The following is a 16,881-nucleotide window of genomic DNA, read 5'->3' as shown; positions in this document are numbered from 1 at the left end:
CTTCCGAGGTTTTCGTGAGTTTTAAGCTTTGTTTTGGTTCGAATTTCAGGACGATTCTAGAATTGCGCAGAACAAATTGCGTACTAGTTATTATCTCGGATCGGTTCGGAATCAATTCGAAAGAACCATAAACCAAAACACATCAAAGATTATTATTGTTGCGCATGTGCGAACTGTTAATTCGTAAACCGTCCCTACTGAGAGGCGCGAATCGTTAGGACGATCCTAGAACTGTCCAGAACCAGTCCCAGCCAGAAACCAAAACAGCTGTGTATACATTCAGAATCAATTCCGAATGAACCAAAACATAAAACACTTACGACGCATGTGCGATCTGTCCTAACGCGTGAACCAAAACAAAGCTTTAGTGTCGTCTGTTCAGAAGTGTCTAGGTCGAAGTAACGAATATTTCAGTATCGAGTTTCGAGTCCTCGGTTTGTGCATTTCCAGGTATTACGATTACTGCCAGCGCAAAAGTAACGAATTGGCTTAGTAACGAGTAACGAGTCCTAAATTCAAATGGTGAGCGTTACTTCGAGCTAGTCCTCGTAAAGTAACTGTTACTTTGTAACGACTACTTAGAATTTTTACATCACTAATGAACTTAACAATGCTATTTCTGTGCAATACGAAAGGTTCTCCCAACTCAACAGCTTTGTAATGAGGCATGAGTTTTGTAATCGTTCGAGTAATTTCATTTAAATCGGACGATTTTTTGATTTGATTCATTGATAATGGGATTTTGTAGTGCACGAAACATCGTCAAATTATCATGAAAAGTCCAACCAACCAAACCAAAAACTACAAGAAGCTTCAGCTTCCTAGCTCACATATAGGGCTAGAGGGCTAACTTCTTCATTGGCTTACCACATTTTCGATCGTTACCATTTTTCCTGACGCTACCTCGTGTCTCGGCTTTGAAATTTTTCTCCCAGCGCACATAAAGAAGTCTCACTTCATTATTTTTTTTCAAAACAGAAGTTTTTGTAAAGAAAATGTAACATCCAATTTGACAATGACAAAATCATACTTTTGCTGGTAAATATAATAAAATGTTTACCAGTTTATGGGTTCCAAATAAAACGAAATTTAGGTCAAAGTACAACTTTAACGCCGCTTCAAAAAAGTGTTCTTCTAAGTTCTTCTAAGTCTACTCTAAGAATTAATGAAAAGTTTCCCGGTGCACCATACTGTATAAAGATTAAGACGATGAACAACTATTATGTGAGACATCTGAATGACATTTTTTACTATAGGTACTACAAATCGTTACGTATAATAATGAGCCTAGATACCGTTGGTGGACTATAAATAACTATTTTTTTAAATAAAAAGAAAAAAAAAACTATGCGTTGAATTGCATCTCCATTCTAATGGCAACTTGTCGTCTCGCATACCGAAATAAATGAACGACTATCGTAGCCGTTGCGCGTTTCCTAGTTATTATCATATCATAGACTGAAATTGCAGTGAATGGTAGGCGTAATGCCGGGGATTTGTTTTGATTTTACAATAAAATTTATTCGCGCACCGCGTCCAATACCAGACGGAAAACAGGATATGAAAATGCGCTTTTACCTTGAGGAAGGAAATGGGCGACCAGTGGCGTCAAGGAAAAATTTATATCCCTCTGCCGTATTAATCGAAAATCAAGAGTAGTTAGAAATTGTGTTCTGTTGTGATATTTATTATTTCTTTCCAGGATTTTTTCAAACAACTTGAAAACATTTTCAACTAAAGTAAAACTTTTAGGTATAGCTTTACAAAAACTATGGTATGGATGCACCCTCATAAGACGCGCGACGCGGAGGCTTCAAGGAGAACAACAGTTTATATTGAAATGAAATTTTGTGAGCATAAAGGATATTATGTAGACAGAGCACTTTTTAAAAATATAGAGTTCTACAGGGTGTCCCCAAAAAAGGTTACACATCCAAGTTGTGTTTTTTGTAATATGGGACACCCTATATATATTAATTGATTTTTAGTTTCTATGGGAACAATAAAGGTGAGTTTTCCTAGGGAAGTATATGGCTCAAATGTAAGGTTTTTGATTTATTTAACATTTTCTGAAAATGAAGAGCAAAGAGCAATTTTCAAATTTCAATAAACACTACCTAAATTGGAATTTACCCGTTATAGTCTAATATTTAGTTATAATAATATAATAAATAACTATTGTACTTTAAATCAAATTAAAACCTGAGTAAAAAAGTTATACAGTGTGAGGCAAAATTAATATTGAACATTGGTCACATTTAAAAGCAATTTACTCCTTTAGTTTAAATGGAACACCCAGTTAATTATGGCGATATTCAATGGGGAATTCATGTCTCTTCAAAATACTATTAAGGTTGGAATTTAAACAAATATTTTCTTAGATATTTTTATTTTTATGATTTTTAGTATGATTAGATCTTTATTATTTTATAAAATCTAGGAGTGGCTGTGATACGTCTGACGTTACTTCAACATAGCTATCTAATTAGTTCAACTTTAGGACTTTAGCAACTAATTATCATTTTGTGTCAGTTAAAACAAAAAAAATATCAGAAATTTTCCGAAAAATGGAAACTTACCCTACATCAGAGATAATTGCGATATGATTCTATTAGTTGGTGAATGCAGTGTGCAATCACCAATTAATAGAATTCTTAAATGATCCTAATTTTATCTAGTCAGGGCTTTTTTATGGAGATATCTTAAAGGACAGTGTTATGAAAAGATATTTTGAAAGAATAATCATTTTATGCAGTAAATAGGAAAGGAAGCATTTGGAACATTTGATTTCATCTAGCTAATTTTTGTTACATAATTGTATAGATTTGTATCTAGTTTTAATTGTGTGACAAATAAAATAGATATGTTTTAAACGTGTATCTTTTTATTACACTATTTTATCCTATATCTTTTATTTTTTTTAAATTGAGATTTAAATGTTTATTTTGCTCTTTTCAAACACAAAATTCCTAAGTTTTTTTTTATTAAAGGAGCTACAATAAATACCCATCGCACTATTTGCCAGACCCTGTATAGTGATATAGACCTTGAGGCGGGGCCACACGTTTCGCCACCCGCCATCCTGCGGAATTCGAAAACAGTTTGAAATTATTCGTCTGCCCGAGCCGAATTTATTTTTTCAATACATATTTATTGAAAAAATATAACAGTTCCAAATTTTGCCTCATAAATATTTACTCCGTCTGGATTCGCACGCCATAATTTGCAAGTATGTTACTGTCACGGCTCGCTCTCTATCACAGATAGCAATTCTGATATTTGCTGGAGATTTTATACGCTACGAGGGTCATCTGAAAAATTTCTCTTGGAGTTGAAAAAGAGAAATATGAAACATCTTAAAAGTTAGAAAGCCACCAGTCTTAGGGCTTTCACAGAAACCGGTAGCTGAGAACAGTATCTACTATCTACACATGGGTATATACCTACCACTCATCACTCTATGGACGTAGAATAAGCTTCGACGGTACGCATTCAAAAATTTTATGCTATGGTGGCTGCCATGTTTGCGCTTAGGTCTACACGGGAAATCAATAAGTAATAATATCAGCTAATTACTTCTAATTTGTCTTTTTTTTAATGAGAAATAATAAAACCATTACAAAACTGTATAAAAATATTTTAATAACATTAAATTCTATTCTATTAAGTGCTTCATTAACAAAAATTACTGAAATAAATGCTGGAGAGTATATAAAGTAGTAAAAAACTATATGCTTAGGTGTAATTTTTTGGCGAAATCCTCTCAGCTGCAAAACGAGATAGCGTCAATATAGACAATTTATCTCGCTTACTATCCAACATTGCATCAAAATCCCTAGGCCCATAACCACCTAGAAAAAAAAAACGAAAAATAATATTAATTTGTATTTTTCAAAACTAATAAATATGTTAGTATTATTTTTCGTTTTTTTTTCTTTAGAATTTAGCACGAGCAAAACAAAAATAAAGCGCCTTTATCTTTATAAACAATTTATTGAATATTTACAGTAAGGCAGTAACAACAATGCAATATTCGTTTTCCGACAATGCCTAATCCATTATCATAAAAAAGTCTTTCTTATAATTAAAAACCTAGAAAACAATATAAATTGTGGTTTCTTGTTTTATATTACCGATATAAAGCAATATATATTAAACCAAGATCTGGTACCAAACTAAATCTTAAATAAAGATAATCATCAATCTTTAACTCTTACTTTTCAATTTGTTACTCTGATCATCAAATTCTTTATCAGAAATGTTCAGCATAAGACTGTTACCACTCAAATATACTTTATTTTGAGAATTAGCAATCTAAAATATGACAAAAATTAATAATAAAGACAAACGTCCAAAACAATACTAGTACTTACAGTCCTTGAAATATTTTGAGCAGCTCTAATTTTTCTGAGTTTCAGATAACCAGGATTTTGTGAGATTGCTTGACCTAAGTAAGTATTATTAAGAAAAATGATTCCAAAACATATGAATATAAAAATTATTAATAAACATATAAACACAAAAATATTAAAAATAAAAAGGATATCATTTGTGCGGCTTCAGCTTCACCTTCAGCTTGTACAATTTTCTGCTGTCTTTCTTGTTTAGCTCTTTCTACCACAAATGCAGCTCTCTGTGCCTCTTGTTGAGCTACTTGTTTAGCTTCAACAGCTGCTGTGTATTCTTTGCCAAACGACAATTCTGTGATAGAAACATCATCTAAAATTATATTGAAATCCTGCGCTCTTTCAACTAACTCTCTTCGCACTAAAAGAGAAACTTGCTGTCTTTGAGTAATTAGTTGGGCGGCATTGAACTTGGCAACAACTGATTTTAGGACTTCATTGCAAATAGATGGAAGCACTTTCTCATCATAGTCTAAACCAAGCTGCCTGTATACAAATGGAAGTTGGCTAGCGTTTGGTCTAGACAATACTCTCAAAGAAATGTTAACCATTTGAAGATCTTTAGAACCAGTTGGGGAAGAAATCTTTCTAGGTCTAGATCTAAAATTTTTATACATCTTAATATTTTTCTAGTCTCCTTTAATAGTTTCTAGTCTAAAAATACCTACCTGATATCAAAAATTATAGGATATTCAAACCACGGTATACGAAAATGCAGTCCCTCTGTGTAAATGTCTTTTTGAATACCTCCAATTCTATTAAATATAATAGCTCGGTGACCACCTTCCACTACAAAATTATTACTCTTTAGACTTCCTTGCTATTGTAATTGCATAATTTAAATTTAATCATTAACTTTGACTGGATATGTACTATTAGGTTAGAAAGTATAAAATTAATATATATATGTCTAATAATAATTCTCAACTACAACAGTACAAAATCCACTGGTTGTTTTCATGATAAAAAAAAAATATATTTATCTTACCTGTGTACATAGATTGAGAAACTCCGTAAGCCGCAAGACCTCCGATAGTCAATAGTTTCATTCCTAATCCTAATCCGGGTGGACCACCCTTACCGAATTTTCCGGCCAGATCGTTTAACTTACTTTGCGCCATATTTATTTAAGTTATCTCTATATATTTTTTGGATTTTGTTCCTAAAAAATTAGCGGAAATCCTACAACTTACACGAGGTTTAATAAAATTGTTATCTGTCAATGTCATCCGAGTAATGTCATTATCATATCTAAAAAGTGAAATGAACTAAAATAGACAATGTTGCCAATAGTAAAATTAGAGTATTTTATATATGATATAGGCCATAGATTCGAATCTTTGACTCTAAAAAATTATTCTGGGCTTTTAATATTTGAATGTTGATTGTCCTGACGGAAAAAAAATCTTTCTATCTCTCTCTATTTCCTCTTCTTTTTTAAAATATCTGTCAATTTTGTCATTTTGTCATTTGTCATACCATTTTGTTTTGGTTTTGGCATGTGATTTCAAATGCATTTGTTTCTGGCCTTTTGATTTTGAAATGGGGTAAATAAGTGTTTTTTTATCATTTTTAGAAATGCCTATCTCGTTCTTCTTATTTACAATTAGTGAAGAACATATGTTATTTTAACAAAACATCATCCAATCTCTAAGCTGTTCTCATATTTTCAACATTGCCCATTCATTATTATATTGTAATAAAGTTGTATTTTTAGAATAGAAATTAAGAAAAGGCATTCTTTATATTTACGTTTACCAGTTAAAATTGTAGACGAACAACAGATTTTAAGCTTGCATCCAAATATTACTCACGTCCGTCTACCAAGACAGGTAATAATAATTTTTAATAATCAATTATGGCTAATTTCATTAAACATTTTGATATCAGAAATCGCGTCGCTGGTGCACAGTAGACTTTGAAAATCGACAAGAGTTGGAAACAGTGTTTAAGGATTTGAAGAAAACTAAAGTGGAAGGAAAAAAAATTGTCGTAAAAGATCTTAAAAGAAAGCCAAAACAACCAAGTAAACATACTACTCAACTATTTTAATATTACAAAGATGCGAGATTTTGTGGACAACCCTTATGTAGATGAATTTAGTAGTGATCTGGAAAATTGGGATGATGATGAAATGCCTATTGCTGTATGAAACAAGTGTTAATTAATTATTTCCTTTTTTTATTATGCCATTTTTAACTATTATTTTAGGTCAGAGTTGATCTGCAAGATGTATTAAACTTGATGGATGATAACCCTTATGTAGATATGGATGAGTCTGTCGTTTCCTTAGATAATATTTTGGAAAGTGATGATTCTGAGTATGATCCGGTAATAAAATGAAATAAAAATTACTAATAATGACTTAAAAACTTGTTAAAAGTGATTTAGAACAGAAAAGCATAAAAACAAAGGCTACCATGCTGGCCTGTTTTTGTGGCTGCTGATAAATCAGGGAGCAAAGATTTAAATAAAAATATCAACTTGTTTAAAAACTGATTGAATTTTTAATCAATTATTTTTGTGTTTTAGGAATTTGATGTGGAAAGTTCTGATACCGACTTGGTAAGATGTGCTTAAAAAATTAGTTTATAAAAACAACATATATTTTTATTTTTTTGATAGGAGGAGTCAGATGTTGATGAAGATAATTTTGAAAGTAACGGTATACAAGACTCAAATACTGGTGGGTAATTTTGTTTTTAACCAACAAATTATTTATTTTTTATATTCTTTATAGAAGCTGAAGCAGAATCATCTCCTAAGCTACCAGATGAATTAAGTGTCTCTGATCCAGAATAAAATTGTAATTTTTTCATCATTCTGTTTATATTAGTTTTAAGAGATTAAAATACCTGGTTGTAATTTTCTAAACATGTAGATTCTAACTGATATATATATATATATATATTAATATAGTTTATTGTGTTTTGAATTCATTTTCTCATTTTCTTTTATTTGTATATGTTTAAGAGTCTATTACACTCGAGGTACATTCAGGCTGAGAGCATTGCACAGTGGTGTGAAACTGATAATATAACGAAAAAACCCTATATTTCCTAAACCGTTAATCCAATCGCATTGGGACGGATTTTATTCAATTCAGCTTAATAAAATACATCAAATAACATAGTTTAATAAATTTATTTAAAAAAGTAAACTGAGCACCAATTGAAACGTAACGTGAAAATTTTTGCATCAAGTTGAACTTCTTGTATTTTCTGAATTATTGAAGGCGTTTTGAATTGCTAGCCAGAGTCTGAAACGCTTTTTTATCGAATTATTGGCCAATACCCATAATACAGGGTATAACAAAAATGCGTGCATTTTTTACAAAATTTTAAGTGCCCTCCATTTTGTGGGGTATGGAGGATTTCCATTATTGTGGGTATTTTAAAAGAGCTGTTTTATACCTCGGGACTTTTTTGAGTTTTTTTGGGGTATCGCTCTCCATTGCGATGTTTTCCTTTTTTTATGATTTTCGGTAAGGTTTTAATTCTAATAAATTTATCTCATTATGAAATTAATATATTGTATTTTTGAGTATTATGCGCATTAACTAATGATTATACTGTATCGTTAATGAAAAAGTGTTAAATGCTTCTTTTGTTATGCCAAGATACATAATAAAACCTGTTCATATATACCAGCTAGATAAATTTTTAACGCCCTGTATGTAACTGTAACATTTTTTAGTTTTATAAAATTATTTGTTTGCTTTATTTAATTATACATTAAAATGCATAATGCTTAAAAATACGATATCTTCATTTCACAATGAGATAAAATTATTAGTATTAAAACTCTACCGACAATCATAAGAATATCGAAAACATCGCAATGGAGAGCGATAGCCAAAAAAACCATAAACGTCCCGAGGTCTAAAACACCTCCTTCAAACTACCCACAAAAATAGATCTCCTCCATCCCTCCACAAAATGAGGCTTATTTAAAATTTTGTTAAAAATGCGCGCATTTTTGTTTTATCCTGTATTATGGGTCCTGACCAATAATTGAAAAAAACTGCAAAGAACGGTTCGATAGTCGATAAAACAGTTTTAGAATCTGGCTGGCAAATTCAAAATTCCTTCAAAAGTTTAAAAAATACAAGAAGTTAAACTCAATGCAAAAATTTGTACTTTACGCTTCAATTGATGCTCAGTTTAGTTACACTGTGGTTCAAATTATTATAATTTATAACATTTAAATCTTATACAATATAATGATATTTATATAATTTTAAGTGGCAAAAAAAGTAAATTATAGAATTCATCGGCATCCGCAAAAATGAAGAATGTAGTTTTCATTTTTTTCCACACTGTTTATCTTTTATTTTAAATTTTTAACAAACGTGGCCGAATGTGGCGATAAAATTTATAGAATCACTACTTTAACAGTTGCTTTTTTTAGTCAAATTAATCCGAGACCAAAGCGCGGTAAAGCTTTTTTGTTCAAGTCTGATTGAAGTAAGAAGTAAAGTAATTTTATTAGAAATAGATTCAAACTAAACTGCATCAAAGGCACGGTATATTTTGGCAAAATGATTTTTACTTTTAATGCCCATGGACAAACCATGGATAAACGAAACAGTTCCTGGGTAATACCGATTTTTAGGAATTAAAAGAGGACTGTAAAATATTACTTGTTTTCGCTTTATTTTTGCGCGTTTCGTATATTAAGAAAATTGTCAAAAAGGAGGTGTTGTAAATTCAAAACTAGTAATTAAATTAAAAAAGTAATATTATTATATTGTCTTTGAACTAGCTCGATGTAAGATAGGATAATTTAAACCCGATTTAACACCCCTTTTTGGGGGAGGGGGGTTGGTTTGGTTTGGGGGTTCAATGGGGCGGACGCGACGCGACGCTCTCAGCCTGAATGTACCGGGTGTCCACTAAGAATAGCTCTCGGCTGTATCTCGGAAAGTATTAGCGTAGGGCTTACGGAAAAAAATATTTATAACTAAAGGGGCTATGAGAAATTGCTGGAAATTATTTTCAAGTTTGTAAAACGGCCGCTAGGTGGCGCAACTGCTATGGAAAATAGTTTTTTTACAGAATTTTGCCAGTAGTCAAATTAGATAATGACTATTATAAATAATAGCTTCATAATTTTCAGTAAATTTTGGATTTTTTTTGTTAGAACCGTTTCCCCATATCTGCTAAAATAAAGTGGTGGGGGAAGGTTAGATCTATCCTTATTTAAATGTTAATAACTCCGGACTGGATGATCGGAATCCAACAGACGAGGGCTCGTTTAAAAGAGCGTTTCTTACTCTATATTGTACCATATAAACAATAATAATAAGCTTTTGAACGTAGACGCTAGGGGGCGCTTTCTTACAATTTAACAAACATAGCGCGTTTTTTCAAAAAAATTAAATACGATAATATATGCTATTTTAGCTGGTAGTAAAGAGTAGTAAGAGTAAGAGTAAAAAAAAGTAGTAAGTAAGAGTAAAAGCTTACAAAGTTAGCGAAAACCGTATCTTGATATCTTCTTTCAAACCAAAGATATTAGCGAAATTATAAAAAATACCAAAAAATAAGCCCTTAATTACCTTATTTTTACAATACAGTTTGTGATGTATAATCCTTTATCTTTAATTTCCTTCTTCATTTGTGTAAAAATACCTAGCCAGTTTTTGCATAAAATGTTTAAATGGCGAACGCTTATTTTGCTACTTTTTCGGACTAGTGAAATGGACTCTTAAAAAAACTATTCAGAAATTCATAGACTCACTATTAAATAAAATAAAATATCCAAATAACACTGTAAACTTATATTTATGTATAAATATTTTGATTAAAAAACAAAAAAAGTAGATATGTTCTCAAAATATTTTCATTCTATAAAAAGGGTTTATAGGGCTCGATTTAATAGGCGTCTTGAGCAATGGCTTTCCAGGTTTTTTCATACTATCAAAAGGAATCTGTGGCGACGAAATCACTTGTTGAATGTGATCATCTATCTCCTGCGACACGTTGAGTTTAGTGTTAATTTTCACCTTTTTTGGGCTAGGCGATTTTCGAGGATTTTTTGGAGACTTACTAACACTAACATTTTTCTGTAGGGGAAAAACATCTTGATTATTCTATGTAGAAAAACTAGATGAGGTTGTATCATGACAGAAAAAAAATGTATATAAAATAATATACAACCTCATTACATTCAAAGCGTACCTTATTTTTACCTCTAAGCTTGGTAACAATCTCATTAATTTCATTTTCTGCTTTAGTCTTCTTTAATTTTTTGATAGATTTTTTTGAAGGAATAAATATCCCGTATTCCGCATTATCATCATTTTCATTATTTATAGTAGGTTGATCTCGTAAATCTTCTATAATAAGATAATATAAATTAATAAAAAATCAAAATACAGTGCATACAAAATACAAACATACCATTATTCGGAGACTTCCTTTGATTATTTTTTCTCTTTGGTTTACTAGTGCCTAAAAAATATATTCATAATAATCATTAAACTTCTTAAATACGTGTGGTCCGAACTGTATTCTGGAGACTTTGGCAGCATATTCTGCAGATAAAAATAAGTAAAAAAGTTCGTATAAATGTACGTCTTAAAATGCTTAGTTTCGGAGATACAGGGTGTAGAAGTTTTATTTTTATTTCGATTTTTTCCAAATAATTTCTGAAGTAACGTCAATATTTGGATGAAAATTGGCGTCTGGGATTTTTTGGTTTTTGGAAACTGGAAATTTGATTTTGATGTCAATATAACTCCTATTTGTAGGAGACGCCAGCTGCATGTGTTTTAACTGTTTTGAAGAGTAATAACTTTTCGCCCGTACCTGTATAAGACTACTGAGTAAAAAAATATATATTTCCGTTATTTTCTACATAAAAAAGTCTCTTGGTAAAGCTACGAGCAACCGTTCTCAAGATATATAGAATGTAAAAACAGTCAATACATGTCATTATTGACTAAAAATAAACATGTTGAGTAGATAGCTATTTGACTGACATTAGTGTCGACAAGAAATTTTCAGTCTTGTCTTGCAGATTTCTTGAATGGCAAAGTCTTGTCTTGTCTTGCAAGACTTGTAAGTAGTATACGAAGCGTTTCATCATACTCATCAAGACGAACATTCAGGTAGTTTTGGTAGTTGTAGTTGTAATGTCAATACTGATAGTGGTTTTCAAAATGAACTTCGAAATTATTTATCTATGCAAAGAGTGAACGATAAAACAGATATTTTAGCATGGTGGCAGAGCCATAGTGCCATATTTTCAGTGCTGTCAAAAATGGCTCATGATTTTTTTTGTACACCAGCTACTTCTGTTCCCGCAGAAAGGATCTTTTCGAAGGCAGCACTGGTAAAGGTACTTAAGGAAACACAGAAACCGGCTAAATTCAGAATCGGTAAGAAGTTTAATTTGTTTGAATTCCTGGATAGATGAATTTCCATAAGTTCATTTTTTAGTTCTAGTTGTTAATTCTTGTTAGTTTATTATGTTCTATTTTGGTTACCCGTTTGTTACTTTTATTTTTTATGGTATATTTATTTTATTTTTTTATTATGGAAGATTGGTTGGAAAAGTTTGGATACAGGGTGTACGGGAAGGTCATGTTAGAGTGTACTATTTGCGCTATTTGATACTACTTTTTGTTCGCGGAGCAATTTCGTGCATGAAAAGTAGTACCAAACAGAGCAAATCGTGCTCGACGAACCCACCATTAGTTTTTTTATAATACCATTATACCAATATAATTTTATGTAGAATACCAATTACCAATATACGGTTTGTTGCCTTGACTTTATTTTATTTCATTCTCAACTCTAAAACACTGGCTATGATAGAAAAAAAAAATGAATACTGTTCAATATTAATCCCGGGTTTATACAACATTTGCATAAGTCGTAATCATACTCAAAGTCTTAATCAACGTCATAATCACAACGCACTTTTAATGTGCGTTTATAGAACATTTTCATAATCATAATTTTTATATCAGTGAAGTTGGGTAACATAATTAGAGGCTAAGTTCATGGTAGATGTCGACAGGTTTATAAGAAGTGGATAGTTTAACTTTTATTATTATGACTATGATTGTGATTACGACTATGTAAATGTTGTATAAACCCAGCATAACTTGCGCAAACACCTAATTATCACTTAAAAAAATGTATCATTTCTAACTTTCAAGAAATCTTGAATTCAAGAAATCTTGCAAGACTCTTGAAATTTCTTGCACATTAAAGTCTTGTCTTGTCTTGAAATTCAAGACAAGAAATTTTGAAAGTCTTGTCATGAATTTCTTGCAAGAGTCTTGGTCTTGCAAGACTTGTTCAAGACTCTTGTGCAACACTAACTGACATTATAAATGTGGGAGCTTTTTATTTTTTTAAATTAATAATAAATTTTTCTTCGAAAAAATGATGATGAAACAGTTTCTGTTGAACTTTTGGCACAAAAACATTTCAAATTTATAATTTCATTGTAATAACTATTTGGTCAACATGTTTAATTTATGTCAATGATGAGGTATTAATAATTTTGATTCCAAATATCTAGAGAACCATTACTTGTAGCGATTTTTACCAAGAGACCTTTTTTACGTAAAAAACGTCGTAAATGTATGTTTTTTTACTCGTTAGTTTTATACAGGTACGGACGAAAAGTTATTACACTTCAAATCAGTCAAAAAATATGTAGGTGGCGCCCTCTACAAGTAGGAATCATATTGACATCAAAATCAAATTTATCATGTCAAAAAAATCCCAGACCCTAATTTTCATCCAAATATTGACGTTGCTTCAGAAATTATTTGGAAAAAATCGAAATAAAAATGAGATTTCTACACCCTGTATCTCCGAAAGTAAGCATTTTAGGACGTACATACATTTATAGGAACTTTTTAACTTATTTTTATCTGTAGAATATGCTGCCGAAGTTTCCGGAATACAGTTCGGACCACCCTGTATTTTAAGCGGCAGTTATAACTAAAAGACGATTTTATTTAACCCCATATTGAGCCATATTAAAAATAACTAGAATACTGAATTTTAGAAAAAAATGTGTAAATACCGGGTGCGTTCCAAAAAAGGCTCACCCCCGGTACTGCCAAAATATCATTCTACTGCCATGCAAAATGTACAGGTAATTCCAATAGTGAGACACTCCTCGCTCACCCCTATAACTTTTTTATTTTTCACAAAAAAAAAACGAGATTTGGTATGTTAGTATATGACATAAATTAGGATTGATGGCGTATTCAATTGTTTTTGGTCACTTTCTGTTTCACTGACTAGAATGTCATATCATATGTCAACTTTGGATATTTTCTCAAATGGTTTAATTTGAAATTCTAACGTGCGGTTCATAACGATAATTTGATTCGAAATACCAAGTGTGTGGTATCAAATTATTTGTAAAAAATGCTTTTTTCTAATATGCTAATGAGCCACACTTATCCGTTTGAAAAAATTGACATATGATCAAAAATACGATATTTAGACGATAAAATACGAAAAAGTTAGACGATCAAATCTATTTTTCCAAGGCTCCTTGATTAAAAATTGGTGTTTTTAACACAGCCATGGCACTCTAGATTGAAATTTAAAATACGATTTTTTTAAAGCAAGAAGGTCAAAAGTTGACATATGATATGTCATTCTATTCAGAGTGTCATTTTCTATCGAATAAAGTAACAAAATACCGAGAGTGTCATTTAAAAATCAAAAGATGTAGTAATTTCAGGTGAAACAGGAAGTGACTGAAAACAATTGAATACGTCAATCACTCTTAATTTATGTTGTATACTAACATACCAAATCTCTTTTTTTTATCTGAAAAAATAAAAAAATTATAGAGGTGAGCCACACCCGATATACTTAAAAAATGTGCACGTTTAAAATTATTGAACACTGATAAAAACATACAAATATTTTTAAAAATATGAGAACATTTAAAAAAATGTACAAATATTTTCAGAAATATTTGAATATATCTAAAATGTATGCTCAAATAATATAAGAAGTGGCAATATATAAAAAATCACTTTCTGCTTTTTCAATAAGCCAACTCATTATTGAACTCTCAAAAATGTGTAAATATTTTTTAAATTTTTATAACTCAAAAACAAATTTTGAATTTCCCACCTTTTGAAACAAGTTATAAACAAGACAATATATTAACTTTGTGCGGTGACAAAAAAAACTAACTTGATAATGTGCAATTTTGCGTGTCCTGTGATGACACAAACCACATTCCAGAATTTCTTTGGAAACAATAGTCAAAATCTGGTATATCCTTTAATATCCCATTTTCTTCTTTTTTCTTTGCTTTTCTTAAATCCTTTTTGGCAGATAGTTTATTTTCTGTACTTTTTTTAAGTTTTTGCTTCAATTTAGCAAACTCTTTCTTCTCTACTTTATTTATTTCATTTTCTAAAGATCCCACATCTTTCCGCTTACTTTTTTTTTCTGTTTTCTTACTTTCTTGAGCAACTTTCCTTTTTTTGGTTATTGGTTCATCCTCATTATTTTTGTTATCTATAAAAAATTAAAAATCAAGTATATAAGTTACTTGTAACTTATTGCTATAACTCACCTCTTTTTCTTTTATTTTCTCTTCTATCTCTAGCCAATAATTTTTGTTCAAATTTAATTAATTTTTTAGCAGCTTTAGTTACATTCATATCAACATCCTTTTTTTGTTTATTTTTTTCTAATCTTTTGATTCCTAAAGGATATATTCCTTTATGGAGTTTTTCAAATCTAAAAGGTAAGTATGCATAATAAAGTATATTTAGAAATGTATTTCTTTGTGAATTGTGCAAATATTTTAAAAATTAGTAGTGACCTATTTAATTCCCAACTTTAAAAATAAGTTGAAAAGTACTGAATACTGAACTTGAAAAAAATATGCAAATAAATATATTTAAATAATGTACAATTTTTAAAAATTTAATATATCAACTGATTTAACTTACCTATCTGCCCATTGCTTCAAAAAATGTCTTGTATGTTTAGATGTTCTCGAATCAGTTTTAAATTCCAGAAATGTTTGTGATATGTCTTTACTATTAAATTTAATTTGTGGCAGCTCCACATCAACTCTCCCTGCTCTCGGATCTAATGGCTTATTTTCATTTGAAATTGTTGGAACTTCTTCAGACTCATCATCATCGTCCTCATCATCTGGTAATACAACTTTTTGAATTTGATTTATAGAACCCTCAAATCTATTCTAAAAATATCTAACTTCAGTTTTTTTGCTTAGAAATAATGTGAAAATATTTAAAAAATGCACAATTTTTTAAAAAAATTTGTAAATATTTCAGAAAAATATACATACAGCTTTCCAAACATTATATTTATCTTCGTATTCTAATCCCAGTTTGTGTTGTTTCATCAAGTGCGTAAAAATAAACTTATCAATCCATTCAGTTACCCTTCTATCATCTGTAAAAGCCAGTTTTGCGATATAAGGCTTTAACAAATCTAAAGTTCTGGAAGATTGTAACTTGTCATCAGAAACTTTTGCAAGTTCCTCAAGATAAATTTCAGTAAAATGCATAAATAAGCCTAACGGAGGAGTTTCTGATGTGCTAAGTATAGTATTTTCTAGTATTTCTGCAAATGTTTTATTGTGACGCTTCTTGAAATTAAATTTCTTTAAAACAAATAAAGCTTGTCTTAAAAATCGCCGCACAAACTAAAAAACATAGGTTTAAGTATGTCGTTACATTGAAAAATATAATAAGTCTTATACCATACCATCATAAATTTGTTTATTCTATGCTGGTCAATACCAAACCATTCATTTTGCAATGTAATTAATCCCACTCTAAAAAAATCCATTGAATGTTGAAAAGACATAGAATGTATTAAATGTGATATATTCTCAGCACACTCTTCCTGAATTAAAGGTTTATCCGACATCCACATAGAAAAGAACAATCCTTTCCATAATACTTTTAAATTTTCTTCAGTTAAATCTGGAATAGAAATATGAAAACATATGAAATTAAAAGGCTATTTGCTGCTGAATTACTTACTGTTGCCTTCAGATCTCTGTTGCAAATACTTTTTAAGATATTTCAGAGCTCTTCGTCGTACTTTTTCGTCATTAGCTGCTAAGTTTTTAGCATAATTTACATCTTGAACCAGGAGAAGATTCTTCTTCTTGGCTTCTTTAAGCGATTTCTTACTCTCCATTGCTGTTTCTATTAGTCTCATTTAATAAAATACAATGTTCTCATTTATATATAAACTATAAATGACTTAAATTTTAAAAAATTTCTGTATTTCTAGACTTTAGCGTCGCTCATATACGTTTTAATATTTGATTTACATGCCTCCAAAATATAGGTTAGAATCTGCCACAGATCCGAATTTACATTCATATCTTTTTGTCGACGATTTTTTTCAGTGTCGCCAACCGACAATGTTTTATTATTATATATGACGTATACAATATTTTTATATATGATTTATGTTTCTTTGTA

The 16,881-nt window shown here is 30.5% G+C and overlaps 3 protein-coding genes across 5 annotated transcripts; 1 reads left to right on the top strand and 2 right to left on the bottom strand.

Moving 5' to 3' along the window:
- Positions 1–3,621: 3,621 nt before the first annotated feature.
- LOC115881642 (prohibitin-2) lies at positions 3,622–5,641 on the bottom strand. 2 transcript variants are annotated; one of them, XM_030899206.1, is made up of 6 exons: positions 5,395–5,641; positions 5,075–5,195; positions 4,547–5,006; positions 4,374–4,451; positions 4,218–4,314; positions 3,622–3,851 (listed from the first exon to the last, which is right to left on the bottom strand). In XM_030899206.1, the coding sequence occupies exons 1-6, from the start codon at positions 5,525–5,527 to the stop codon at positions 3,736–3,738; spliced, it is 1,005 nt and encodes a 334-aa protein (XP_030755066.1). In that variant the 5' UTR covers positions 5,528–5,641; the 3' UTR covers positions 3,622–3,735. The 2 variants fall into 2 exon arrangements, with proteins under 2 accessions (XP_030755066.1, XP_030755067.1); XM_030899207.1 differs by lacking the exon at positions 3,622–3,851 and adding an exon at positions 3,980–4,092.
- A 226-nt stretch (positions 5,642–5,867) lies between these two features.
- Positions 5,868–7,341, top strand: LOC115881667. The gene is made up of 7 exons (XM_030899243.1): positions 5,868–5,953; positions 6,124–6,238; positions 6,297–6,552; positions 6,618–6,737; positions 6,939–6,971; positions 7,032–7,092; positions 7,147–7,341. The coding sequence occupies exons 3-7, from the start codon at positions 6,469–6,471 to the stop codon at positions 7,206–7,208; spliced, it is 360 nt and encodes a 119-aa protein (XP_030755103.1). The 5' UTR covers positions 5,868–5,953; positions 6,124–6,238; positions 6,297–6,468; the 3' UTR covers positions 7,209–7,341.
- A 2,834-nt stretch (positions 7,342–10,175) lies between these two features.
- On the bottom strand, positions 10,176–16,757 carry LOC115881629 (ribosomal RNA processing protein 1 homolog). Of its 2 annotated transcripts, none has more exons than XM_030899186.1 (9): positions 16,432–16,757; positions 16,151–16,371; positions 15,729–16,088; positions 15,364–15,620; positions 14,982–15,148; positions 14,594–14,923; positions 10,811–10,861; positions 10,600–10,746; positions 10,176–10,473 (listed from the first exon to the last, which is right to left on the bottom strand). In XM_030899186.1, exons 1-9 carry the CDS (start codon positions 16,610–16,612, stop codon positions 10,463–10,465), a joined length of 1,725 nt encoding a protein of 574 aa, XP_030755046.1. In that variant the 5' UTR covers positions 16,613–16,757; the 3' UTR covers positions 10,176–10,462. The 2 variants fall into 2 exon arrangements, with proteins under 2 accessions (XP_030755046.1, XP_030755045.1); XM_030899185.1 differs by having other exon boundaries at positions 10,178–10,473; positions 10,589–10,746.
- Positions 16,758–16,881: the final 124 nt, after the last annotated feature.

This window comes from Sitophilus oryzae, unplaced genomic scaffold (assembly GCF_002938485.1).
Source record: "Sitophilus oryzae breed Bouriz unplaced genomic scaffold, Soryzae_2.0 scaffold_172_pilon_pilon, whole genome shotgun sequence".
NCBI classification, from domain to species: domain Eukaryota; kingdom Metazoa; phylum Arthropoda; class Insecta; order Coleoptera; family Curculionidae; genus Sitophilus; species Sitophilus oryzae.
The sequence above is the reverse complement of the archived record's forward strand: the minus strand, read 5'-3'. Positions and strand labels throughout refer to the sequence as shown.

Excerpts from the sequence above, each read along its gene's own strand:
- LOC115881642 (XM_030899206.1), bottom strand. The coding sequence starts at position 5,527 with ATGGCGCAAAGTAAGTTAAACGATCTGGCCGGAAAATTCGGTAAGGGT. Across the intron at positions 5,007-5,074 it reads CCTATAATTTTTGATATCAG|ATCTAGACCTAGAAAGATTT; the intron begins GTAGGTATTTTT and ends TAAAAATTTTAG. Across the intron at positions 3,852-4,217 it reads TCAGAGTAACAAATTGAAAA|GTGGTTATGGGCCTAGGGAT; the intron begins GTAAGAGTTAAA and ends TTTTTTTTCTAG.
- LOC115881667 (XM_030899243.1), top strand. The coding sequence starts at position 6,469 with ATGCGAGATTTTGTGGACAACCCTTATGTAGATGAATTTAGTAGTGAT. Across the intron at positions 6,553-6,617 it reads ATGATGAAATGCCTATTGCT|GTCAGAGTTGATCTGCAAGA; the intron begins GTATGAAACAAG and ends CTATTATTTTAG. Across the intron at positions 6,738-6,938 it reads ATGATTCTGAGTATGATCCG|GAATTTGATGTGGAAAGTTC; the intron begins GTAATAAAATGA and ends TTTGTGTTTTAG.
- LOC115881629 (XM_030899185.1), bottom strand. The coding sequence starts at position 16,612 with ATGAGACTAATAGAAACAGCAATGGAGAGTAAGAAATCGCTTAAAGAA. Across the intron at positions 16,372-16,431 it reads ACAGAGATCTGAAGGCAACA|ATTTAACTGAAGAAAATTTA; the intron begins GTAAGTAATTCA and ends TTTCTATTCCAG. Across the intron at positions 10,474-10,588 it reads AGCTTAGAGGTAAAAATAAG|AAAAATGTTAGTGTTAGTAA; the intron begins GTACGCTTTGAA and ends TTTCCCCTACAG.